At 41.0% G+C, this 27,322-nt stretch overlaps 1 protein-coding gene across 2 annotated transcripts in view; it reads left to right on the forward strand.

The window, feature by feature from the left end:
- The first annotated feature begins 1,896 nt into the window (after positions 1-1,896).
- Positions 1,897-27,322, forward strand: part of EDNRA (endothelin receptor type A) — a 77,801-nt gene continuing 52,375 nt past the window's right edge. Inside the window, exons 1-2 of one of the 2 annotated variants that reach the window (XM_069744038.1) lie at positions 1,897-2,191; positions 8,266-8,709. In XM_069744038.1, the coding sequence (XP_069600139.1) occupies positions 8,326-8,709 (384 nt within the window). In that variant the 5' untranslated portion in view covers positions 1,897-2,191; positions 8,266-8,325. The remainder of the gene's footprint in view (positions 2,192-8,265; positions 8,710-27,322) is intronic. The other variant, XM_069744039.1, reaches the window with a different exon arrangement.

Raw genomic sequence — 27,322 nt, forward strand, 5'->3', positions numbered from 1 at the left:
AGCTGAATCCAACCGGCTATGGCTGCACACAGACTACAGGGCGAGCTGCGCTCACACAGAGACCGTGCAGACAGCCGTAAACGGCGCTGCAAGGCCCAAAAAAAACCTCTAGGTTAGCCTATGTAGTGTTTTTCCACAATTTAGCTGGAGACGGGTGGAAAAACACTAATAGGAATTTTTTTTTTTTAATTTTAAACAGGCTGCACTATTTGAAAAAAAGGGAAATTTTTCTCAAGGTATGAGGCAGTAACGATCCCTGAGCTGAATCCAACCGGCTATGGCTGCACACAGACTACAGGGCGAGCTGGGCTCACACGGAGACCATGCAGACAGCCGTAAACGGCGCTGCAAGGCCCAAAAACCCCCCTCTAGGTTATCCTATGTAGTGTTTTTCCACAATTTAGCTGGAGACGGGTGGAAAAACACTAATAGGAAATTTGAGAAAAAATGTGCAGCAGGCTGCACTATGAGCAAAAAAGGACAACTGTGTGAGGCAGTGTGAACCCCCCCTGAGCTGAATACAACCGGGTATATGGCTGCACACAGACTACAGAGTGAGCTGCACACACACACACACACAGAGACCTTGCAGAACGCTGTTAAAACAGCGCTGCAAGGCAAGAGCAAGGTGAACAGTGAAGAACACACAGCGTTTTGCTAAATTAGCCTTTGGAAAGGAAAATAAAGCAATTAGCTATCTCAACTGGCCCTCAGTTAGAACACAGCGTCCTGTCCCTAACTGAAATCACAGCAGAGTGAGCGCAAAATGGCGGCAGCGTTTTTTATAGTGCAGAGTGACATCATTTCAGCAGCCAATCACAGCCTTGCCAGTACTCGCATGCCCACCATGCTAAACAGGATGTGCCCACACTTCCAATCATTCCTCATTGGCTGCTGCGTTCAGTTTGAATTCTGGGAACTTCCGATTCCGGTATCCGATACGCGGGAAGTATCGGAATTCGGTATCGGAGCAAATATCGGCCGATACCCGATACTTGCGGTATCGGAATGCTCAACACTACCAGCGACCAAACAGCGACGCTGCAGCGATCGACATCGTTGTCTGTATCGCTGCAGCGTCGCTTAGTGTGATGGTACCTTTATACAGAACTGAGCATTCAGGAAACAGGTAGATCTGCAGCAGATAAAGCTAACTGCAGCTCAGTATTGTCTCTGCCCTTGTATCATGCTGCTCCCAGAGGGGCTTGCAAAAACCTGGCGACAGATTACTTTTAAGCAGAATGAAACTTTATGCAATCCATGTATAATACATCCATTTGCCACCACATGTGGACCTCTTGTTGGGGCATGGGGCACATAACCAGGCTCCTATAATTTTCTTCAATCAGAGACAAAAAGTGCCTAAAATATGTCCAAGTAAATTGTAGTTTTTATGTGACTTTATGAAATGGATATCCTTTAAATTGTAGGTACAGAATATTCCACATATTATTAGTTACCCATGTTCTGCCAACCACATGCCATACTTTACAGTCAGTAAATCTCGGCTTCATCCAGAAAAGCTCACAATGATTGCAGTCTTTACAGTTCTTCAATGCGGAATCTACTCTGCTCCTTTCATGTCAGGAAACAGACCCTTTGTATGGACATTGCCTTGAACAGTTGTTCTGTGAGTGCAAAGCTTTATGTAACGCGCACATCTGGATTGGGGTTCTCCTTGTACCTGTCTCACTCTAACACAGTCATTTATGAAATTGGAGATCAAACATGCATGTTTCAGTGAGAGTCCTGCCTCCTAGCCTACTCTTCTGTCCATCAGTTCTCCAGAAGTAATCCTGATCTTTTCTCTACATGGAAGAAGGGAGAAACTGCCAGGGCATGGGAGAAAGCTGCAGAGAGGAAATGGTTAAGAAGCTCAGTCCTTCCTCTGCCCCCAAGGCAGAGTCTTTTTGATGTATGTGCTTGAGGTTGGCAGTGGATCAGCTTGCTCTGTGTTTTATGTTTCTCTGTTCTGCCTCTTTTGTCTTCAGCAGGAGGTGGAGATTATCCATCCCACCCAGCCATGGTCTGTGGCAGGCTAGCACAGATGAAGTTAGGCTCTCAGACTGAAAGTTCACTGCTTGGAGGTGCTGTGGAGAAGTTTGGCTGCTGCAGTGTCCTCTCCTCCTCATGCTCTGGGATTTCTGCTTTCACAGGAAACATCTCAGACATCCATCAGCTGCTATACCTGGTAATGCCAAGTTTATTCTTTTTCCTATCTTACTGGATATTTAACCTTTCCCTATCTTTACACAGTGTTTAGTCAATACTGTAAAGGTTAACATTGAGCAATAAGTCTTGTCTTCTTTCCTTATTTTAAGCATGATGTTGTCTGGAGTTTAATCTAAGGAAGTCATTATTATCAGATGATCTATCTTTAATTTCTTGTTAAGGAAAAATGAACTAATCTCATAATTGCTGTAATTAATTAATCCCCGGTAAATAGTTGTGGTTCTGGGGTGTTGGCAAATAAAAGAGAAGGGAGGCAAAACTGTACATTCATTAAGCTACAACTGGGAACCGGTTACACTCTTTGTTTCTGGCTCATATGCAAGTTTTTTTAAAGAATTCTTATGAATGAACCTGGAGCCATCATCATCAATCACCCTGTACCCTATGTGATAGCGCCACTATCTCACAATGTACACCATTTGTGTATGGGGGCATTTACTAGTTACAGATCAGTTCCTTGAAATGTTCTTTTAAAGTGGTTCCTGGGAAAAAGTATGAAAATGCAGGTAAAGGATTATACATGTAGTTGCCCTGTTGAAATCAACATTTCATTTGCTCAGAGCAAATATTTCACCATAACCCCTAACATCTAAAACATTGGGTGAAAAGCCACCAAGATGTCCTATATCTCCTTGTGCGTACTAGATATCTTTGTAATTGCTTTGCACAGTTTGCATTTATGTGTTGTTTTGGAACTTTTCTGGTTTCCTTTGTATATAAAACAAATACTAGTATATCACATTGTAGCAATGGACATCATGATTGCCGTGGATATTCTTCATGCTTTATTATTATTATTATTATTCCGACTGCCTCAGTGACAGCTTGGATTTTGGGATTGCAAGCTTCTTTGACTTCCAATGTATGTTGTGTTTGAGACGTGACCTGGCGTGTTGTCCATCAGTATAAAATGCAGATGCAGCAGAGTTTACTTTGTCATGTGCAGCATTGCTAAATTATTCATTTGCTAATTATTGATGATATTGCAATGTGTTCTCTTACATAGGACTGCAGGCAAACCTATTATTTTAACTCATCTAAATTGAACTGTACTTAGGTCAGATTGTACATTTTTATATATGCTAAAAATTGCATATATTATGTGTCATATTTCTTGTATTTTATGATTGAAAGGCTTTTATTATATTATTATCAGTCTTGGCTGGAATGTTATTATTATTATTTATTATAGCGCCATTTATTCCATGGCGCTTTACATATGAGGAGGGGTATACATAATAAAAAACATGTTCAGTAATTGTAAATAACACAGGTCACGACTGGTAGGAGAGAGGAATTTGCAATGACCCACTGACTGATCAACTTGTAGTATATTACAGGTTTCCTATAGTTTATCCTATATTGTGCTGTGATGAGCATAGTAGCAGATGGTGGAACCTGGAAATACAAGGAATGCTGTGCAGCATGAAAATACAGTATTGATTTAATAGTCACACATTAAGAGCTTTATTAACAGGGAAAATACAATACATACAATGTACAACAAAAATTATATTGCGGTACCGTATTAGCCAGAAAAATACTTTTGTGCCTAAAAAACACAAACGTATTCTAAGAGTGATACCTCTATTCGTCAACCAGAAAAATATATTTGCACATTTTCCGAGCACAGAGGCTCCTTCCCTGCCTGAAGAAGGAGCCTCTGTGCTCTAAAATATATTTTTTCTGGTTAGACAATAAAGGTGTCACTCCTAAAATACGTGTGTCTTTTTTGGACATAAAAGTATTTCCATGGCAGTAGATAGAGAGGGGAGAGAGTACCTGATTGTCCCCCATTCCATTGGCGCTCCAGACATACTCATCCCATGGGGAGCCGCTTTCTCACACAGCTCTATTTTGGAGTAACACATATAAATAGCCATGTGAATACGGTGCTTTAACCCGAAATGAACGTGATTCCCAGAGTCACAATCCAAATATTTAGTTTGTGCTTTACAATGCAGTCTTCAGGAGAGGCCAAAGGAGAGCAATAAAATAGGCTTAACGTGCTCCCCGTGGGATTCTGGCTACTGCTGCACCCTTGGTCCTTCCTGCTGGGGGATTGGTTTCGTTGTGACACACCACACAGGCTGTATATCGAAGTGTGTGATTTACAAGTGGGTTCTATCCGGAATATAAATATTTACATCCATCTAAATATCTTTCTTTATAAACAGGAGTTTGCTGCAACAGAAATATTGAAACGAACTGCTCGTATTATTATGGCCGCTATCATTCATACATGCAATATGACACATGCAACAATCTGTTCAGAAAAAATGGTTTTGGTTTTATCACTTACTATATAGGTATATGGCGATAATATATTACTGAAGCGTTTACTCAGCGGAGCTCACAATCTCAGACATTTCACTGCACAGTGATTGACTGGAGTAATGGAAGCGCTGTTGACTTTCTAACATATTAGTATGAGCTCGTCATGAGTCCAGGAAAATATTTCTTGCATTTAATAAAGCACAAAAATGCATTTAGTGTTATGATAAACACTTATACATATTATACATAGTAGGATGGCACGGTGGCTCAGTGGTTAGCATTGCCACACTGGGGTCCTGGGTTCAAATCTCACCAGGGACAATATCTGCAAGAAGTTTGTATGTTCTCCCCGTGTTTGCGTGGATTTCCTCTTGGTACTGCCTTTTCCTACAGCACTACATGTACTGATAGCGAATCTAGATTGTGATTCCCAATGCAATGATGATTTCTGTATAGTGCTGTCAAAATGAATGTTACTATAGAAGTAAGTAAAATACATAAAATATATATTCACTCACACAAGTGGAAAAACTTTGAGTAAGGACTCAAAAGCAATGGAATGATGGATATAACATTCATCGCATACTGGGCTGACGCAGATTGCAAACATTTTTGAGTGCTCCGAAAGCCCTTTGAATATCTTGCGATTTGTGCTGGGTCCAATAGTTTACTTGTCACCTTGGTTGAAAGTGTCAGACGTAGAAAGGTAAGAGCAACCAACAATATAGAGCAGAAGGTTAATAGTCCAATTTAGGACAATTATACAACAGAGCCGATTATTTAATCTCTTTATCTAATGCTCAGTAAAATATTCTTTCAGTGATTTATTATAACCATATAAATGGTGGGATCTATTTCACTAGAAATCTGCTTATACTGATTGCACCCATCAGTCATGTCCTTGGCTCACAACACTTAACCTTAGGTAACGTTCAGTGAACTACCACAGTACCTTATACGACCCATCATTAGTGAGCTCTAAGTGCAGGCTCTTTGGGATGTAACCAGTGTTTTGGAATAGTATTTATTGTATATAAGTAACATCTTTTCCCAACAGCAGATACTTGACCTTGATATAATATGCTTGGTAATTCCCTATATAGTATACAATATATTTCAGAACTGTTTGTGTGCTCCAGCATGACATAAGACAGGAATAATGAAGCTGACGGTTGATGGTTTTCATCCTAGAAGCAATAATCAATCTGAATGAGAGAACTTTACAATTATTTCTACCCTAAATGCTTTCACCGAACATTTCCAAGTGTTGATGTAAAACATGAAATGCTTGGATGATTGATCTAAACTAAACGTTAGGTAGATATCGGGCTGAAGCCATTATCTACAAGACTAGTACAATGTCCAAATAATGAGCTCAGAAAAGCTATCACAGCAATAAACTGTAAACGGATGTCCGAGAAATGATATGTGATTGATTGGGGTTAATCCAGCAAAGTGGTTTGGGGCAGAAGTAGGGTTCAGCAGAGTACAGTGCAGGGAGGTTCTTATATATCGCATTCTCATATTATTATGATATAAGAGGGATGTCTCGTCAAAACTTTTGTTCATATGTCGTATTAGGGCATATAGGTATCATTGAGGTTGAGGGGTGGTCCCCAATCTGTAACCACTTTCTGAGCTATAAACGAAAGCAGTGACCATAGAGCATCTGCTGCAGACCTGGCCATTTTAATAAACAGTATTTAATATCACACTTAATTAAGAAATCTTAATCTGAAAAGGAATTGTCAAGATATAAAAAGTATTTAATGCAAATATAATACTTTCAAAACTTTGTAAAACTATCACTAGTCTGCAACTCACTATAAGGCCCCATACCATGAAGAATCTCTATTAAGCCCATATTAAGGAGGTGGGGCCTCCATGTCATGTTCCTCTCTGGAAGCATAGATATATAATATGTCATGCTAATATACCTTTTTTTTCAAAGTTTCTTAATCAATCCATGTGGAAAACCTTCCATGTGCATCCGTGTAAAATTGGAAGCACATGGAGGTGCAATAGAGGGTTACACCTAAATGTAAACATGCAGCAAGATCATATGGACAGAAGCTTTGCTGAGAGGAGCTGAATTTACACGGGAGGTACAGTATATGTAGGCGTACTAGCTATTCAAATTAATTTTTATTATTATAAGTGGATAGGCAAACAAGACCTGGTCCAAGTGACAACAGTCATCACCAGACCTTGCCCAGATGGACTTTTTCTTTTTGGAAGGTATCAAAGATTAGGTATATTCAATAAAACTATGCACAGTTGATAACAAAAGTATTAAGCTAGGTTCATATTGCGTTAGTGCAATCCGTTTAGCGCCTAGCGCTAGCAGATTGCGCTAACGCAATGTTGTTTTATGGGGTCACGTTAAACGTCCCCGCTCTCGCAGATCTCCGATCTGCGAGAGCGGGGAACGGACCTCGGGCGCCCCGCGGACGCTGCAAGCAGCGTCCGCGGCGCCCCACAAAACACCGGCACATCGCTAGCGCGTGCCGAAAATGGTGATGCGCATCCCCATTGCTGTTAATGGGCGCGCTAACGGACGCGTTGCACGGCGTTAATTTCGCCGTGCAACGCTGTCCGTTAGCGCAGTCACATTAACGCAATATGAACCAAGCCTTAAAGTGTTGTTTAAACTTTATACCTTTTTCTACACCTCTCTGTATACACGTATTAGCCCACGTTTTATCCGCTTAGGCAGCATACAGTATGTACATAGTTCTACACATCCCACATCGGACTAGGGTGCTAAGAACCCATCATTAACATTGACTCTGGTGGGTACTTTTCAGCTACAAGCAACTATTATGTCATCCAGTGTCCAAGTCCCATGCATCATTGATATATTCTGTGCTTGCTCGGTTGAGGCTCCCACTAGACCCAAAACAGTAGAATATCCAAGAATCCTGAGGCACCAGAGGAGAATCGAAACATTGCCTTATATTCCTATCATTGTGATTTTTTTAATACTATGAAACAAAGATCTAACTTTTTAAGGATTATCCTCTGGTGCCTCGGAATTTTTGGATATTCTACAAACAAATATTAAATTATCACTATTCTCAAATTTACCTATTCTTCTATACACTGGAAAGTTTGCTAAATGAATGATGAGATGCTGGTTTTGTCTGTACATAGTGAATCAAGTCTACAGTGCCAATTACTATTTATATAAGGTGGATGGGACTCACTTCTACATACATGCCCACCGGGGGACTCACTGGTTCCTTAGTGGCCAAATCCAAACCTGGACACATCCAACACCCAGGTTGGCAGTTGTTAAAAATTCCAGGAAAGTCTGTAAAAATAGGTAAATAGGTTATAATTTTCACTCCGTAAAATAAAATTGCATCTGTGATTTTAATTTATTTTTTTAGCTGGAGGAGCATGTACAGAGAATGATGATTGTAAAATTTTACTTGTACAGTGAGAAATAAATTCTACTTCTACTTGTTTTTCTATCAATATTATGGGCTGTAGACATGTATCACTTGTGATCTTTATGATTCATTACAGTTTTTCAGCACGTAAAAAATGTTGGCCATCTGTGATATCTTGATCAGTTGCCCAGGAAAAAAAAAAGGCTGGCAACCCTGATGTGTGGATTAGCATATATAAACACAACAAGAATTGCATGAATGGATGGGTGGAAGCCTTCCTAATTTGGATAGGCGGCAAATTATTTTGGCCTGTACTTTACTTGTAACCCTGTATAAAACATGTCTGTGTTTTCTGTTCCAGGTAAGCAGTTAGCGGTTCCCTAGAAGTGGTTTCCTCTGGGATTGGGGACAATAAAGAGACATGGGTTCTGTTATCCTGAGAGTTATTGTGCTGCTGGCATTGGCTGGACTTGCTATCAGTAAAAATGCTGGGGATTACTTCCACAATCGGACTGACGTCACTGCTGACTTCACAATAAACAGGACCTTTTCTCCGCGATCAATGAGACCAAACAGTACTGTTATCTGGTGTCCTCAGAGGACTAAAATCAGCCATGTCTTCAAGTACATAAACACCACATTATCTTGTGCTATTTTCATCATTGGGATGGTTGGGAACGCAACTCTTCTCAGAATAATCTACCAGAACAAGTGCATGAGGAATGGACCAAATGCTCTGATAGCGAGCCTGGCGCTTGGAGACCTTATCTACATTGTCATTGACATTCCTATTGTTGTGTTTAAGGTAAGCGACATATTTTTGATCTCTTCTCAGCCATGGTTGTCAGCCTCCTTGTTTGTTACAATATAATTAACAGAAATGTCAAATTAGTTAAGGGTGCATTTACCCTGACCATATATCAGGGATGAGCTTCCTAATTATCAGCCTGTCTAAACGGTCTGCCAATCACCTGATAAGTGAGCAAAATGCTCATTCATGAAGGAAATTAGTTTTAAACTTGCTTAAAAATCATCATTCTTGGCAGCACATCGTCCTGTGTCAATATTATAGCTTATGCCCAGAACCATGATATTCTGTGCACACAGAACAATCATTCACATGGAAGTGTGGTCAGCCTGTTTAAAAAGCATATTATATGGCCATTCATCAGATTCATGGATCCAATTGTCACTTAATGGCCAAGGGTCGGGCAGTGGGGATGCTCCTTAGCTAGCTGACCTTTGATTCTTAAAAATGATAACCTAGCAGGATCCCTCTGAGATCTGCTCTTGTTGTGTCACACAAAGATTGTTCTCATAGAATTTATCACTGGAAATACAAACTATGTCTTGTTAGAAAACTTATTTTTCTCTGGAAGTCATCTTTGTGATCAACTGATCACTTCCGGGTTACCTAAACCCCACAGTTGTTATTGTCATGAAGCCTATGGCCAGACATACTATGTGACATTGCACAACAGTCACTTAGGTAAATCTCTACTTAATGTAAAGAGCAGGCCCCATTTTATATGATATCCACAGGGCATATGAGCAGAGGTTATCTTCATAAGTCAACCTGCTTAATTTATTTATTCTGTTTTTATTATTTGAATGTGAGCCCTCAAAACAGCTGACAGCACTGTTTAGAGAGAAGACAGAAAAATTCATATAAGCATACCTTGTGTAATGGTTAGGAAAGGCTACATAAAAAAGAAGTCCAACAACATGATCGTAAGTGCCCAGAGACTGGCCCTTCCACATCCTTGCCAACGGTTTACTATACTAAACATTTTACAGCCTCTCACCTCTGCTCTGAGTGACAGCTCTAGCAGTTTCCTGATTGAACAATAGAGCCAGCACTGCATTGCATTCAGTGCAAAAGGTCCTGGGCACTACACTTGAGGGGTCCAGCATCTGGGCACTAGACATGAGCGGGACCTCTTTGGCAATACACAAAAGGGGGCCAACTTCTGGGCACTACACATAATGAGGCCACCTCTTGAGCACCACACATGAGTTGGCCACCTCCTTGGTACTGCACATAGGAGACCACACTCATGGGCCCTACACACGAGGGGGTGGCCTTCTGGGCACTACACATGAGAGAACCACCTCTTAGGTACTAAATAAGGAGGCCACCTCCTGGACACTACACATATGGGGATCACCTCCTGGGCACTATGCATGAAGGGCCCAGCATCTGGGCAGTACACATGAGGAGGCCATCATTTGTGCACTACACATGAATGGATCACCTCTTTGGCACTACATATAAGGAGGCCACCTCCTGGGCACTACACATAAGGGCCACCTTCTGTGCACTGCACAAAAGTGGGCCACCTACTGAGTACTACACATAAAGAGGCCATCATGTGAGCACTAATCATAAAGGGGTCAACTCTTTGGCACTACACATAAGTGAACCACCTCCTGGGAACTACACAGGAGGGGGCCACCTTCTGATCACTACACATAAAGGAACCCCCTCCGGTGCACTTTATATAATGAGTCCATCTCCTGGGCACTGCACATAAAGGTGCCACTTCCTGAGCACTACACATGAAGTGGTCACCTTCTTGGCTCTCGTGATTGCAACATACGAGTAATATCCCCTTTATATTTATTCTACTTTCCCTACACCTTCAATAAAGATTTCATCTGTTTTGAGGGATCACAGTTTTTTACTAACTATTTTAAATAAAGTTGTTCATATAAAGCATATTTTGTCACAGTATAGTTGTCCTGTGGAGCTTATAATCAAATGTCTTATCCATAACCAAGCAAATGCTGAGTTATAAATCAAATTAATCTGTTTTTCACTTTTGAATAAAGAGAAAACTGAATAAACCTTTGGCTGGTCTTTAAGACTCCTCCTCGGAAAAATGTCTTATACCAACAATACAAATAGCTTCCACCAGCAAGGTGTTTTTTTAACCATTAAAGTAAAATACTAATAATTCAGTAGTAAATTCATTGCTTCATCTCCTACACTTTCATAGACTATCACTGCAGATGTGCTGGTGTTATTTGTTTAATACGTTGCGTCGTAGAGTTTTAAGCTCATAGCAGAATACTTTTTTATCTGTTTTTCTCTACTTTTACTGTTGATAAACACCATCTATGTCTCAAATTGCAAATACTGGTAAAGATATAATCTGCTACTATGACTGTTGAAAGGAAGTGATATCTGTGGATCTCATAGAAGTAAGTGTGCAATATATGTTTTGTCTCACCTCACAAAGTGAAGAGATCCTTAAGATTGAAGATTGACCTGTTGAAATGATATTTTGCACAGGAATGGAGACTTTTGAAACTTATTTTTTGGAGCTATAATCACAGGATGATGGTCGCTTCCATTGCTTACTATGGAAACTGCCATTCCTTCATAACACATACATTAGTTTAAAGTGGCTCACAACTTATAGATAAATGGCCTAATAGCTTCAACTGCAGGAAAATGGAAGAAGTAGTAATGTTGAGCTTCAACTGAAGGAAAATGGAAGAAGTAGTAATGTTGAGTACGTCATTCATTTTCTTTGCAGAGTCCCATCTCTTTTTCTGCAATCAGAATGTTTATAGTAATCACGATTTTGGCCATAATAGTATCAGTTCGCATCTGAGTAAATGACAAAACATCATGTCAGTATAAGAGGTCCCAGAGGTCACATCTGTATTAGGTTAACATTCACCCAACATATGGAGATCATTTTCACAGGGCATCAGCTGCAATGTCAGACTCATATTTATTACAGATCCTCATGTTCAGCTATGTTCTCTTTTTTCATTTTTTTTTTAGCTCCATGCACATAATATTTATGATGAATTGTAATATCTCAAACACAGTGCTGCCAATATCCAATTCTTTGCTCATCATAGTGATTTCATATCTTCAATCTTCATATGTTTATAAAAGTTATTAAAAGGAAAGCTTTGTTTATTAAACAGTTTGATTTTCTATCATCCAGATCTATTCTGATACAATCCAGTGATCGCACAGAGCTGGTGTTTATCACAATCAAGGACAAGAGAAAAATCAAAATGTACTTTATTAGACCATTGGGATGTTTTGATGAGATATTTGTTGTGTGAGTGGATTATAAGGAAACTAAAAACAAAAGAAATAGAAGTTGGTATACATGCAAAGTGTAGGCGCATGTTCATACTGGCCACTAAACAGACATAACCTGAGATAAAAGCAAAATCAGAACATACCCTGCAAATGTGTAAATAAATAGCAATAGTGCATGTAAATAACAGGGTACTTAGTTAAAATTGTTTTAATAAAAAAACTTGTAAACCATCCCCCATGTTAAGGTGACTCTTAATCAGGATGGTTCTAACATCTAGTATTAAAACCTTGCCATGTGTCAAGTGTTAGGACCGTCCCGATTAAGGGTCACCTTGTTGTGGTGGGATGGCTTATACTTTTTTTGATCAAAACAATGTTACCCAAAGTTATATTCATGGACTATTGCTATTCATTTACTTATTTGCAGGGTATTTACTCATTTTGCTGTTATCTCAGGGGGAAATTGACTAAAGCTTCCAGAAAGTAAGCACTTTGCATTTTTTAAGGAAACCTGTCATGTCCTCAAACGCTGCTAACCTGCAGATACGCATTGAAAGCATGACTATCGGCAGGAAGTGAACTTTGGAAATGAACCCAGTCTTAGAGGCACACCCGATATGGTTTCAGTCACCATTCAGTACATAGGGAGCAACAGCTGTGAGAATGCACATTGACTGAAAGCCGTATGTATTAATGTAGTGCCAGCTATCAATCAGTACTGGGGCAAGCTTAAAGCCGCCGCTCACTAGGTACTGAGTGGTGACTGAAGCTGCGCCGGCTTTGCCTCTAAGATGTGAAAAAGTCTCGCACTCAACTTCAGTATTTTTTTAATTGTAGATTTATTGATACTAGAGGTAGCACTGGAAACGTTTCAGCCCAAACCGGGCTTTCATCAGTCACTACAACGTCAAAGAAAAGAAAATACAATGTGGTATACAAACAAAAAAACATGAATAAAACAGAGGTATATACAGAAATGTCACAAACATGTAATTAGAGCCAAAATTTGTAGATTTTCCATTTTAGTGGTGATATCGCAGTAAAGTCGTGCATAATAGCCTCGCTCAGTGTGTTGTCTGAATAACAGTTAAAATACGTAAAAATAGAACACATACCGTGCTGTGCCAACTAGTGTGTGGCAATATTCCTTATACTTAGAATGCGAACAAAAGTGTGGTGCTTAATGTGGCATAAGAAGAAAAAAACGATATATAACCGTTTGTATAAACTGGGTGATGGGACTAGTATGAAATAGGTGGTACTTACAGGAAGTAACCGCTTAAGGAAAAAATGGAATGGTAGATGAGAGGAGAATGCAGAAACTGTGGAATGATGTTAACAGACATGGGAGGGAGAGGGAGAGGGAAGGTTAGTTTAAATGTAGTATGCTGGTAGACTACTATGGCAGCAGGGCCCCCATTAGATTTATATATACCTCAGAGTTGCGTATACTTGGCTTGAGGTAATCACCTCGAACGGCCAGATTTGAGACCGGGGCTGCAGGGAATAAGGAGTAGGCACATATCAGCGCATGGAATAGATGTCAGCGCATATGGCTAAAATGTTCTCCTATCCAGTATAAAGATGTATGGTACACTACCTGAAGGGAAGCTGCTGGGGTGCGTGAGTCGTCCTCTCAGACGCACAGTCCACCGCTCGTCTGAGGAGGATGTAGCAGTGCCGTGCTTATATCCCAGTGTCGACGCTGTGATGAGACGCCGCGACCGGAAGTGACGACATGGGGTGCCATCTGACCAGAAGCGCATGGCCGTGCGGGTCACAGCAGTGATGTGCGTTCCAAGACAGTAACGCTAATGCAGGGGCGGCTTAAAATGTAACGTAGTGCACCTGGGCAACTACAAGGCGCGGTGGCAAGGTGGAGAGGAGGGAGGAAATATGTTTTGAATAAAGAAAAGGAATTACATAGAAAAGCCGAGGGTGGGAGGAGCCAGAAGGAGGGGAAAGGGACGGGGTGCTAAGTGTGGGACGTATCCTGTTATGACCTGGTGGTTAAGAGGCCACACTGAAATGACCTGGTGGCTAAAACGCAACATGGAACAGCTCTGAGAAGGTGGTATCTCTACTGACCGCAGTCCCTAATCCTAACAACACAACTAGAAATAGCCGTGGGATGTTCCTGACACTCCCTAGACACCTCGTCACAGCCTAAGATATGACTACCCCCAAAGAAGGAAATAGAAAGCTATCTTGCCTCAGAGAAACCCCCAAAAGGAAAGACAGCCCCCCACAAATATTGACTGTGAAAGGAGAGGGAAATGACGAACACAGAAATGAAATTAGAATTCAGCAAAGGGGAGGCCAATACTAAACTAGATAGACAGAGAGCAAAGGAAACTGTGCGGTCAGTATTAAAAACGACAAAATCCAGGCAGAGTTTACAAAAATGAACTCCACACTGACTCATGGTGTGGAGGGGCAAATCTGCTTTCCCAGAGCTTCCAGCTAGCCTAAATAAGACATAGTGACAAGCTGGACAAAGAGACAAAATGCAAAGCAATAGAGTCCAAACAAATGGACAAACAAACTAGCAAAACTTATCTTTTGCAGACAAGGACTGGCCATATGAAAAATCCAAGGGAAGAATCAAATCCAACCAAGAACATTGACAGCAGGCATGGACTAAAGCCCAGAGCAGGTTTAAATAACAAACCCAGGCAAGGCGATTAGTGAAGGCAGCTGCCACAGCTACCTAACGGAGCAGCAGTTCCACTCGAAACCACCAGAGGGAGCCCAAGGGCAGAACTCGCAAACATACCATTAGCAACCACAGGAGGGAGCTCCAGAACGGAACTCACAACAGTATCCATACCTAGGAATGAAATGGGGATAAGGAAACAACCTCATATGATAAGTGGGCAGTACTGAGGGATGAGGGGTGGAGACTATACCTACTGCAAACTCAGTGTGTATGGGAATAGCGAGGAGAAATTCAATAAAGGGGTTTTACGGACCCACTGGTGATACAGGGTGTGAGTGCGGTGCTGAGCATTATGACCTGTACAAGTGAATGGAATTATGTGACATATATACTTAGAATGCTGCTAGATGCTCCTATGCCTAGAGAGATAGCGTGTCCGTGGTGAATGGTGGCGATATGAACAAGAATCTATACACGGAGAGTGCTGATCAATCCGGTGGTGACAGTGGTTCGTGATGTGCCAACCAATCATTAATAGAGATGACTCTAGAAAACAAAGATATATGTTAGTACACATTATTGACAAATATATGTCATGTAAGGCATTCCAAACAATAATACATCAGTATCTAGAAAGAGCACTCAATCATCTTAGATAAATGCAGATAATTCATATTCCCTATTTAGTCCTTTTGGTGACAATGTATCCAAAGTATGTATCCAGTATGCCTCACGTTTTCTGAGCATAAGTATCCTATTTCCTATCCTATTCCCCCCCCCCCCCCCCTGCGCTGTATGGGAACTTGCACGAGGACTTGAAATTTTAATTGGGAGATATTGTGTCCTGATGTATGAAAGTGGTAGGGTAACGGTAACAGGAGGTTATTGCAGCGGATGGTAGATTTGTGTTTAGACACACGATCCCTAATTGGTTGGGATGTTTCCCCCACGTATAGCAGGCCACACGGTCATTTAATAACCTAGATGACATATGTGGAACTACACGTAAAATACCCTCTGATTTTGAATTCTTTGCCAGAATATGGATGTGTGACCACGTTACCCTTCAGAACATTGTTACATTGAACACAATGCAAGAAAGGGAAAGTGCCTTCCCTTGGTTTACCTAAAAAACTCTGTCTAACGGTGGTGTTGGTGCCAATGTCGGCTTTGACAACACTATCCCGCAAACTTGGGGCTCTTTTAAAACACGGAAGGAACGGGTGTTGGAACTCCGCAACATTAGGAAAGGCATTTGATAAGATTGGTCAGTTACTGCGTATGGCCCTATGAAGTTTGTACATAAAGGGGTGGAACGAGTGTACAAATGGGATACGTGAGGTTGTGTCCGCCCTGGGTCTGTTGGTCATAGCCCTGGATTCCTCCAGGATAGGTAAAGGATATCCTCTAGCTTGGAACTTCTGTGTCATCTCCTGTGTGCGTTGGTCCCTGGTGTTGATGTCAGAAACTATGCGTTGTACCCTCTGGTACTGTGCCTTGGGTATGGACCTTTTAGTTGATGGGGGGTGGAGACTCTGAAAATGTAGGAGACTGTTGCAGTCTGTACTTTTGGAGTAGAGATCTGTACTCAGTAGACCGTCAGGGTCCTTGACTACCAATGTGTCTAGAAAATTCATGCTCCAGAGATCATAGTTTATAGTGAAGGTAATACCAGGCCAAGAGGTATTCAGGAGTGACAGGAAGGAGTGGAGGGTTTCCTCTGACCCCCGCCATACACAGAATACATCATCAATGTATCTTTTCCATGTGATGATGTTCTCCTTAAACAAACTGTTCATGTATATAATACTCTCCTCAAAATGAACCATATACGCATTTGCATATGGAGGTGCTGCGTGTGACCCCATAGCGGTCCCCCGTTTTTGTAGGTAAAATGTGTCCTGAAATAGGAAGAAGTTAGATGTAAGTATGACCCTTAAGAAGTCAGTACATAGTGATATCTGATCTGTATCCATATCAGTTTCCTCAAGTAGATGACGGACCGAGTGGATACCCTCCTCATGAGGAATAGAGGTATAAAAATCCTTAACGTCGAGGGTCACTAAGAGGGCATCTGTAGGGATGATGTTGATCTCACTAATAAGTTTCAGGAAAGAACCCGTGTCTAACAGGAATGATCTAGCCTTCTGTATGAGAGGAGTGAGGATTCTCTCAATGTATCTCGCTATAGGGGATAATATCGAGTCCGTGGAGACCACTATGGGCCTCCCTGGTGGGTTCTCCAGGTTTTTGTGGATCTTCGGCAGCGTGTAGAAGACCGGTATGATGTGGTGACTGAAGCTGTGCCGGCTTTGCCTCTAAGACTGAAAGTCAGAGGCTGCTGGGAAGAATGAAATTAATTTCTCTCTGGTAGCCACACTTTTGAATGCTATTAACCTGAGGATTAATCCCATATCTGTAGGCTGGTAGTGTTTTTTAGGACATGACAGGTTCCTTCTAAAGTTGTTTATTTAATTAGTTCATTTCCAAGGAAGCACATTATCAACTAAATCGTGAGAAGGCTCCAAGATAGCTTACACAAGTCTATAAGTTATCTGATTTTCTTTCTAGTTCTAGGAAATAAAAGAAGCGGCAAAAAAAATGTGGAATATTTGAATGGGTCCTGTAACTGAGCATTTTATTTCCATATTTTTGCTCAAGTGGATCAGAAAACAAAAATTTGAAAGAAAATGTCAACAGGGCATTAGGAATGACTGGACCTGTATATTTAATCTGATCGGAATGAAATTCAAATTAATGGTGCAAATTTAAATAAATAATGCAATATTTCTAAAAAAATAAGACATAAAGTTGAATGTTTAAATCATAACTCATTATTCTATTTAAGATAAAAGGTGATCCTGGATTGAACCTATGCACTGCTTGTCGTGGCTGAGAATTCCTAGAAAGATCTGTGCTATGCAGTAAGAATTTCACATCGTTACTTTGTAGCTGCAGGAATTGTTTTCATTAATTTCTAACTCTAGTCATTGTAGTCATTGACAGAAGGATCATTTGACTGAGGAAGTTCTCTTGAACTTTCTACAAGTGGCAGGTCAAATATCATTACTAGCAAGCTTGGAGATCACATTCTATTAAGCCTTGTAACATACAATGCAAGACCTGTTACAGTCCTCTGCCCAGTCTGCAGTCTATGCCTTATCTGATTTTCATTCTGGTTTTCGGAATTAAAAGCCAATATCACTTAAGCTTGATAAGCATGAAACTAATTTTGGCCAATTATAAATTGATTAAATGTAAATTTGTGACACATACTGTTTATCATACAAATCAGTGCTTTTAACCAATATGTCAAATTTCTAGCAAAACAATTTTTAACCGGAGGCCGATTTTAAACAATATTTTTAGCACTTATAGATTTACATAAGTTATTTTAATACTTAAAAAATGGAAAATGGGAGCCTGTTTGTGGTCAACATTGGGCTTGAAAAGATGGCTGCTGGATCCCAAATGTGTCTCTTATCACGTCAATGTTTCTAAAACCTACTAATAAGTATATCATGTCTATAATTTGGGGAAACACTAACTTCATTACTAAAGTTAATGCATTTTATGTGACAAGCTTATAGGGTAAAGTTAGGTTTTCATGGTCTGTGAGCAGAAGTAAGTCAGTAAGTAAGACTTGTGGTCCTTTTAGATGAGACAATAATCAGTTAATGTGCATTCATAGTTGTGCTCGTTACTAACTATCAGCGCATTTTAACAGGCTGATGATCACCCAGTGAATGAGCAAAGAGCTTGTATATGGTGTGCAATGATTTTAGAGACGGCATAAAATTATTATTGGCAGCACATCGTCCCGTACAAATATACGATGTGCTGGGGATAAAATGTTTTCTATGCCCACAGAAAGATCATATCTGTAATTGTTCTGTAATTTCCGTTGGCAAATCTAAGCATAGGCTCGGACTGGCCCATAGGGTAACAGGGGATTCCCCCAGTGGGCCCCTGTGCAGATCTGTGCCCCCAATTCCACCGTATGAGAAGTACTTGGCATAATTCAATTGATTCTTTATAGAAAAGGCAAAATCTCATCATTCATTCATCAAACTACCCAGTTTATTATTTTATAGAGATATAGGTAAATTTGTGAACGAAGGTAGTGTAATATTTCTATGCAAGTGGGCCCCCAATGTCAGTGTTACTGGTGGGCCCTTGGCACCCCAGTCCGACACTTTCTAAACATGCTATTAAATGACTGACAGTCAGCTTCTTGTATATTGCTGATTAACAGTCATTTAACCGCCTGAATTGTCCTGTCTAAAGGGATCATTAGGCTACAAATTATCGAGACTGGCATTATCTATGCCAGTATTCATGAAGAGTCTGCTCGTGTAACATGCACTAAATTCATTAAAAGACAGGGACTTGACGCCTATTTCAGCTGGAACACATCAGCATGAGAAATGAAAATAGGACAAAAAGATTTCTTTGGTTTTATAGTCTGGTTTGGAAACAATTTCAACTATTATCAGACATTACTGTAAGGTGACAGAAATTGTCCATAAATGCACAGACTATATTAAAATTTACCTTTCTTTGATTTGGCTACTTAACGTGCAACATCAATCTAATATTTTCAAAAGGGATTTTAAAAACTGGACATGTCTTTGATAAGGGTTTTCTTTTTTATACTAGTCACATTTGTTTTTTGGGTAACTTTAGAGATGACATTTTTATTCTTTATCCCTATATTCTTTAGGAAGGGAACACAAAATAGTTTTGGATTTTTCACTGTTTTTCACCCATGAGGTGAAGGTAGGAATATACTAATAATGAAATCAGCATCACACGCCACACCAAGTGTCATTGAGAGCATAGGTACCTATGTATGCTGTGCAACTGATGCAGATCTTGATGATCTTGAGAAAATTTGGTCCCATTTTTGAGGCAGACCAGAAATGGAGAGGAAACATCTGAGAGATGTGTTGACCCGTAGCCATCTGGTAATGTTAAAAACTAAAAATGATGACAACTGGTTCAAAAGTCTACACAGAGGCTTGTTTCCATGTGAAAACTGTATGTTCTGCAAATACACAGACCTCGGCAAAAACATATATATTTTTATCCTAAGGGCAATTTGCTCTAGTTGCATTTGAAATGTACTTCATATGACTCGAGTTAATTTCTATCAAAATTTATACCACTTTTGTGGCAGAAATTATAATGATTTTTTTTCGCCTGGCTTAGCCACACCCCATCCTTCTAAGTACCGCTTATTTTTCTAAAAATGGCAAAACTGATACAAAAACTCCAAAAGGCAAATCATTTAAGTGTTTAACAGTTTATCAGTTTTATTCCAGATTTCTGGTGTAAACTATTATATGAATCAGCCCATATATTTACATAGTTTTTATTTATTAGGTTTGGCATGTGCAACAGAAAAACTGCTAACACACTCAGCTGATGTCATTTTGGCCTCCATTTGGATGGTATGCATTTGCATAATTTTTCTTTAATTTTATAGGCACTGTTATTCAGTGACCCACCATTTTTTTTACATTGGGGCTGATTATTGACTTTTGTCTCTGTATGACTATACAATGGCATACATTGAAGGCTCCTTTGAAATTGTATGTCAGGGAATACTTTTAATGTAATCAGACAAGGCTCATATGTGATTTTGACATAGCCTTAGCTTGCATTTACACTGCAAGATAATGGGGAACATATCATGCCGCCGATCCGCTCATGTAAAGGACTATTAGATTACCTAATATAGCAAGCAAGCAAGCAAGATATAGCAAGCAGATAACAAACTGATAGCAAACAGAAACGTTTATATGGTAAAAAATGAAAATACAAATTAAAGGGAACCTGTCACCCCCAAAATCGTGGATGAGCTAAGCCCACCGGCGTCAGGGGCTTATCTACAGCATTCTTTAATGCTTTAGATATGCTCCTGATGCATACTGAAAGATGAGAAAAAGAGGTTAGTTTATACTCACCCAGGGTTGGTCCTGCTGCGGTCCGGTCCGATGGGTGTCGCGGTCCGGTCTGGGGCCTGCCATCTTCTTACGATGACGTCCTCTTCTGGTCTTCATGCTGCGGCTCCGGCACAGGCGTACTTTGTCTGTCCTGTTGAGGGCAGAGCAAAGTACTGCAGTATGCAGGCGCCGGGAAAGGTCAGAGAGACCCGACGCCTGTGCACTGCAATGCTTTGATCTGCCCTCAACAGGGCAGACAAAGTACGCCTGCGCTGGAGCTGCAGCGTGAAGACAAGAGGAGGACATCATCGTAAGAAGATTGGGAGGCCCCGGACCGCGATGCCCATAGCAGCGGGACCGCCCCTGGGTGAGTATAATCTAACCTCTTTTTCTCGTCTTTCAGGATACATCGGGGGCTTATTTACAGCATTCCAGAATGCTGCAGATAAGCCCCTGATGCTGGTGGGCTTAGGTCATCTATGATTTTGGGGGTGACAGGTTCCCTTTAATAGTTTATTAACATATTAAAAGTTGGAGGTCCTACTTCCATCCCAACATAGGAAAAGCATAAAAGGATTTAATAAGTGCTCACCAGAGTATCACAGGGCCATGGGTGCCAGGTTCAATGTGGCTGGAGTCCACTTGTAAATGCAGGCAAAGAGAAAAAAAAAAAGATGCCTATGAGTAAGGGCATGAAGTCCGAAACGCGTCAAGCGTGTGGGGGATGTTTTGTCCCTTGACATGTAATGACACATATGTTATTAACTTTTTGCAAGCAATGGATTAAATAAAAGATAAAAATTTTAATTTTTATGGAAATCGCCTGGTGCTGTTTTTTTCTCTTTGCCTACTTCCATTCCTCCTGTTATCAGATGCCTAGGCAGAGAGAAAGATTGTATGGAAGAAATTAGCCAGAGAGTGATTATTTGTAGTGATTCTCCACTCTAGTTATTAGAGAGGCATCTTAAATGGAATAACCATCCTTATGACATGCAAAATGAAAAATAAAAATAAAGAATTAAAATAATGCAGCTGCCTAGATATGCACACGCCTAAACTAATACTTTGTTGAAGTACGCTTTAAATTTATGACAGTATTCAGTCTTTTTGGAGTTTATCAACATGCTACATCTAGTATTGGAAATCTTTGCTAAATCTTCCTCGAAGTAGTGCTCCAAATCTGTCAGATTGCAAGGCCATCTCCTGGGTACAGTGATCTTCAAGTTAACGCACATATTTTAATTTGGATTCAGGTCTGGGCTCTGGCTTGGCCATTCCAAAGCTTTGATTTTTGTCTGACAAAGCCATTCTTTTGATTTGGAGAGATGCTTACTGCCATTGTGCTGAAAGGTGACATTCATATTCAGATTGTTAGCAGAGGCCTGAAGGTTCTGCTCCAAAATTTACTTTAAGAAAAGCCCAAATTCAAACTGCCAAAAAAGACCCAAAGCATAATACTGCCTCCACAATGCTTCACTATGGGTATGGTGTTCTTTTGGTGATGCACAGTGTTGTTTTTCTTCTTGTTTTGACAGGCTTTATGTAGGTTTTGGGAAAACATAGCCCGACTTAGATGTTTTTATTTGTAAAAAAACACTTTTGTCTTGCCACCCTACCTCAAAAAACATAAGAATATGAGAGATTGTTGTGACATGCAGTACACAACCAGTACTTTCCAGAAATTCCTGCAGCTCCTTTAATGTTTTAATTTTCTCAGAAAATCAGAATCATGGTAAATGATGGCAGTTGCTTGCTAACAACTATTTAATCTGTTTTTAAATGTGATTGACTAATTCTGATCACAATCATATCCCCAATTATAAGACTGTATTCACACTAATGCAACTAATTTATTTTAGGGGTTTTTTTTACTTTTATTTCTCTCTTAAAAATTATTTCAGTTTGTTTCTCAAAGGATTTGTACAGATTATGGGTGACATTAAAAGTGATAAAAGTCTGAAGTTATTCTTCTTCTTGGGATTTTTTTCATGGCAAAACCATGACATTTTAACAAGGGTGTTTAGACTTTTTATATTCACTGTATATAACTAAACAAATAAAAACATTTCTACAAATTATATAAATGTGATACAAGCAAAATCTGAAATTGAGGAATCAGCATTTTTTTATTTTTTCTCTCTGAGACAATTTTTTCAATATGAAAGGATTGCTGTCTACTGTGAAAGTGAGTGGGCATAATTCACATTGTGCAAAGATAAAATTACCCGATTGAATTCCCACATGTATTTTATTTGCCCATAACATGATCAGCTAAAGTTTATCTTCATGACCCATCAGTATAAGTTCTCATATTTGATCTGTGAAAACATCTATTCTATCTATTAGTGATTCAGAATATCCCAGGACCTTTACACCATAACTGTGGGAATTACCGTATATACTCGAGTATAAGCCGAGATTTTCAGCCCAAATTTTAGGGCTGAAAGTGCCCCCCTCGGCTTATACTCGAGTCACGGTAGCGGTGGGGTCGGCAGGTGAGGGGCTGAGGGCGCTGGGGTATACTTACCTAGTCCCAGCGATCCTCGCGCTGTCCCTGCCGTCCCACGGGCTTCGGCGCTGCAGCTTCTTCCTCTCTTCAGCGGTCACGTGGGACCGCTCATTACAGAAATGAATAAGCGGCTCCACCTCCCATAGGGGCGGAGCCGCTTATTCATTTCTCTAATCAGCGGTGCCGGTGACCGCTGATAGAGAAAGAAGCTGCAGCGCCGAAGACAGGAGGGGACAGCGCGAGGATCGCCAGGACTAGGTGAGTATGTTATATTCACCTGTCCTCGTTCCAGCCGCCGGGCGCCGATCCATCTTCCCGGCCGGCGCCTCCATCTTCCCGGCGTCTGCGCTCTGACTGATCAGGCAGAGGGCGCGATGACGCATATAGTGTGCGCGGCGCCCTCTGCCTGATCAGTCAGAGCAGAGACGCCGGGAAGATGGAGGCGCCGGAACGAGACGCTGGGAGCTGCAATCAAGGGAGGTGAGTATGTGTTTTTTTTTTTTTATTGCAGCAGTAGCAGCGGCAGCACAGATTAATGTGGAGCATCTATGGGGCACAGTGAACGGTGCAGAGCACCGTATAAGGCACAGCTAGGGGGCACAATGAACGGTGCAGAGCACCGTATAAGGCACAGCTAGGGGGCACAATGAACGGTGCAGAGCACCGTATAAGGCACAGCTAGGGGGCACAATGAACGGTGCAGAGCACCGTATATGGCACAGCTAGGGGGCACAGTGAACGGTGCAGAGCACCGTATATGGCACAGCTAGGGGGCACAATGAACGGTGCAGAGCATTGTATATGGCACAGCTAGGGGGCACAGTGAACGGTGCAGAGCACTATATGGGGCACAGCTATGGGGAAATATGAATGGTGTAGAGCACTATATGGCACAGCTATGGGGAGATAATGATCTATTTTTATTTTTGAAATTCACCGGTAAATGCTGCATTTCCACCCTAGGCTTATACTCGAGTCAATAAGTTTTCCCAGTTTTTTGTGGCAAAATTAGGGGGGTCGGCTTATACTCGGGTCGGCTTATACTCGAGTATATACGGTAGATACTTCTGTAACTAAAGACACCTTTGTGCTGATGATAGTAAATTGCTTTCCCACAGCATGAGCATTTGCAAGACAGAAATAATAAGCATTCACAATGTCTCAAAAGGAGATGTAATATTTACAAATGTGCAAATTGCATCATTTCAGTTGACCATTATCTCACATTTGATTTGTTAGTTTAGTTATGCACTACCTTGATTATGTTAAAAAAGTAAACCAAATATGCATGATATGGATATCTATAAGGTCTATTGCGCTAGTAACTTTAGGTCTCTTCTAACCAGACCATTGCACATATAAGGCAACTATATATTGTACAGTGTGTTCTCTTTAAAATCTCATTGGTTTCTGGACCTATAGTTCCTTCCATTACGAAAAATTCATACTGCCTAAATAGATTTCCATTACATTAATATGTATAGGTGTGTCCAAGCTAGTAGGGAAATTACCGTATTTTTCGGACTATAAGACGCACTGGACCATAAGATGCACCCCAAACTTTCAGAAGGAAAATAGGGGAAAAAAATAATGTGTCAAATGGGGGTCCGTCTTACAGTCTGAATTCAGCTTACCAGGATCGGCACAGGTGGAGGAGTGGTCACAAGCGTCGTTCGGTGGTCCAGGCTGGTGCAGTGGGCTCCGGGGAATCCCATCCCAAGCTCATGCGGTGGCGGTGGCTCTGTGCTGGGTCAGGGTTGGCAGCTCTGTGCTGGGGCAGGGGCTCTGTGCTGGGGCTCTGTGCTGGGGCAGGAGAGCTGTGCTGGGGCAGGGTTTCTGTGCTGGGGCAGGGGCTGTGCTCCAGTACAGGGGCTGTGCTTCAGGGCCATGGCAGTGGCTCTCTGTGCTCCATGGTGGACTCCGCCGGCATTTTATCAAAGCCCAGAGGCCCCGCACATCCGTTGCTGCCATGTTGTGGTGGCCTCCAGGAACATGGCCTCCAGGAAGATGGCCGCTGGGCCAGGGGTGGCGTATGCTCAGATTCTGGGGACGAGATCTGAATTTGAGCATGCAAGATCTGAATCTTTGTTATATTGATAGATCTGGTGATTCTGAATGCAGCGACACCAAATATGTGTATACTTGATTTGTTATTGTTTTATTTTGAATGGGATGAAAGGGGGGTGATTTGAACTTTTATTTTTATTTTTTCAATATTTTTAATCACATTTTATTTTACTTTTTGCATGCTTCAATAGTCTCCATGGGAGACTAGAATCTGAAGTTGTCTGATCGGCACTGCTATACAAGGGCGAAGATCAGATTGCTTGTGTGTAGCAGAAATGCTCACTTGCTATGAGCGCCAACCACTGGGTGGCACCCTTAGAAATCCAGCAATGAAAAGTATAGAGGTCTGCTGGAGACTTCTGGTTGCCATGCCGACCCATTGGTTACCCGCGATGATGTGACAAGGTCACCGATGAGCGAGATTTCCGACGCGTTTCAGGTAAGCACGAGTTAAATGCCTGTGTCAGAGATTGACACCAGCCTTTAACAGGTCAACAGCCGTGGGTGGATCTCAATTCCACCTGCGGCTGTTAGAGACACATGTCAGCTGTTCTAAGCAGCTGACATGTGCAGAGAAAGACGTGGGCTCAGCGCCGGAGCCCACATCAAATGAAGGGATTCTGACGTGGGCGTATTATTACACTCAACGTCAGAAAGGGGTTAATGATACTGGTGTTATTTACATACCACATTCACACATGGGTAAAGGGATTAAGAAATATTTGCTATAAGAGAGACGCTGCATCTACACTCAACTGGTCCCATTACAGACTAGTCAGTCCCTAAAAGCACAACTGAAAACACCAAAGCTAGAATAACCTCCCAAAAACCTAAAGGTGGTAAAAGGAAAAGATGATGGGAAGGTAGACAAACAGACACCAAGCAAGAATATAAACAATGTAAGTCTAGCAGGGTAATTCCCGTCACTAAAGGGCTTGAACTCATTAGCACAAATCGACTTTGAAGTATAGCCAGCAAGTAAGTGCAGTGAAGGGATAATATATAAAGTTGTACCCAAAACGTGATAGGGCATAACAAAATGGGAAAATGCCTGGAACAGAGCACAGCAAGAAGAGAGAATAAAGACAATAGGAACAATCAGCAATTGGACAACAGAAAAAGAGCAACAGCTCAACAGATAAATTGGGCCACAAAGCAACAGGTCACCAGATCGAATCCTTAAACCAACCCATTACAACTAATATAATGGATGGAGAGTAGCAACATTTACATTTCATCATTAAAGCTTAATGAGGTTAGCAGTGTAGCTTTTACAACATTTGAGTTCTAGGTTCAAATCTCCCCAAAGATAACATCTGCAAGGAGTTTTTGTGTTCTCCCCTTGTTTGCTTAGGTGTCCCCAAATGCAACAGCAAATACTTGAAGTTCTGTAAGTTGCAAGCTGGGGTGCTTCATAGTTTGGACATGTTTTTTCAGCACACCCCATAGATGCTTCACAAGATTAAAATGGTTGTGCCATTTCCCAGTTTTAATTAGCAACATTTTCAAGTTGCTATCAAATTACCCTCATATTGTTTCTTGGCATCCTCAGTCACCCAAATCTACGCTAAGCGCAGTGTTCTATGACTCTTCCCCTTGCCTACTTAGGATCACGAATGCAGCAAAGTAGATCTGTACTATAAGCTTCATGGCGAAAACTACAATTCAGGCATTACACACCAATGCCAAGTGCTATATAGCCCCACCAACTGTTCACATCCTGCAGTTTTCTCTTTCCACAGGTCATACTCCAGCATATAAAGTCCTTTATTGGACTGCTCATGTACTATGTACTAGCAATGTCATTCAATAAGAAAGGGAGGAATGTCTGAGATAATTTCTCATCAACAGGGTGGTGATTTGAAGGCATTGTACTACATGATCTATTGATGAGACATCAGTTGAGTATTGCGCTGAAAGATAGAGATGGAGAGGGAGAGTATTTCAAGATTAGGAGGACAGCAGAATGCATCACAGTTATAAAGTTGCCTAGCCTGCCTAATATGTGGAAGAAAATTGTAATGGAACAACCCCTTTAAGATATAAGGAATTTGGAGGTGAACTGTTTATCCAGGAACATTTTTTTCAGCATGGCAGAGTTCATTATAATGAAGAAAAAGAAGGCCACTTCATGTAGTGAATACCATTGTCATACAGGGGTGTACT

This window comes from Ranitomeya imitator, chromosome 1 (genome assembly GCF_032444005.1).
Source record: "Ranitomeya imitator isolate aRanImi1 chromosome 1, aRanImi1.pri, whole genome shotgun sequence".
Classification (NCBI taxonomy): Eukaryota; Metazoa; Chordata; class Amphibia; order Anura; family Dendrobatidae; genus Ranitomeya; species Ranitomeya imitator.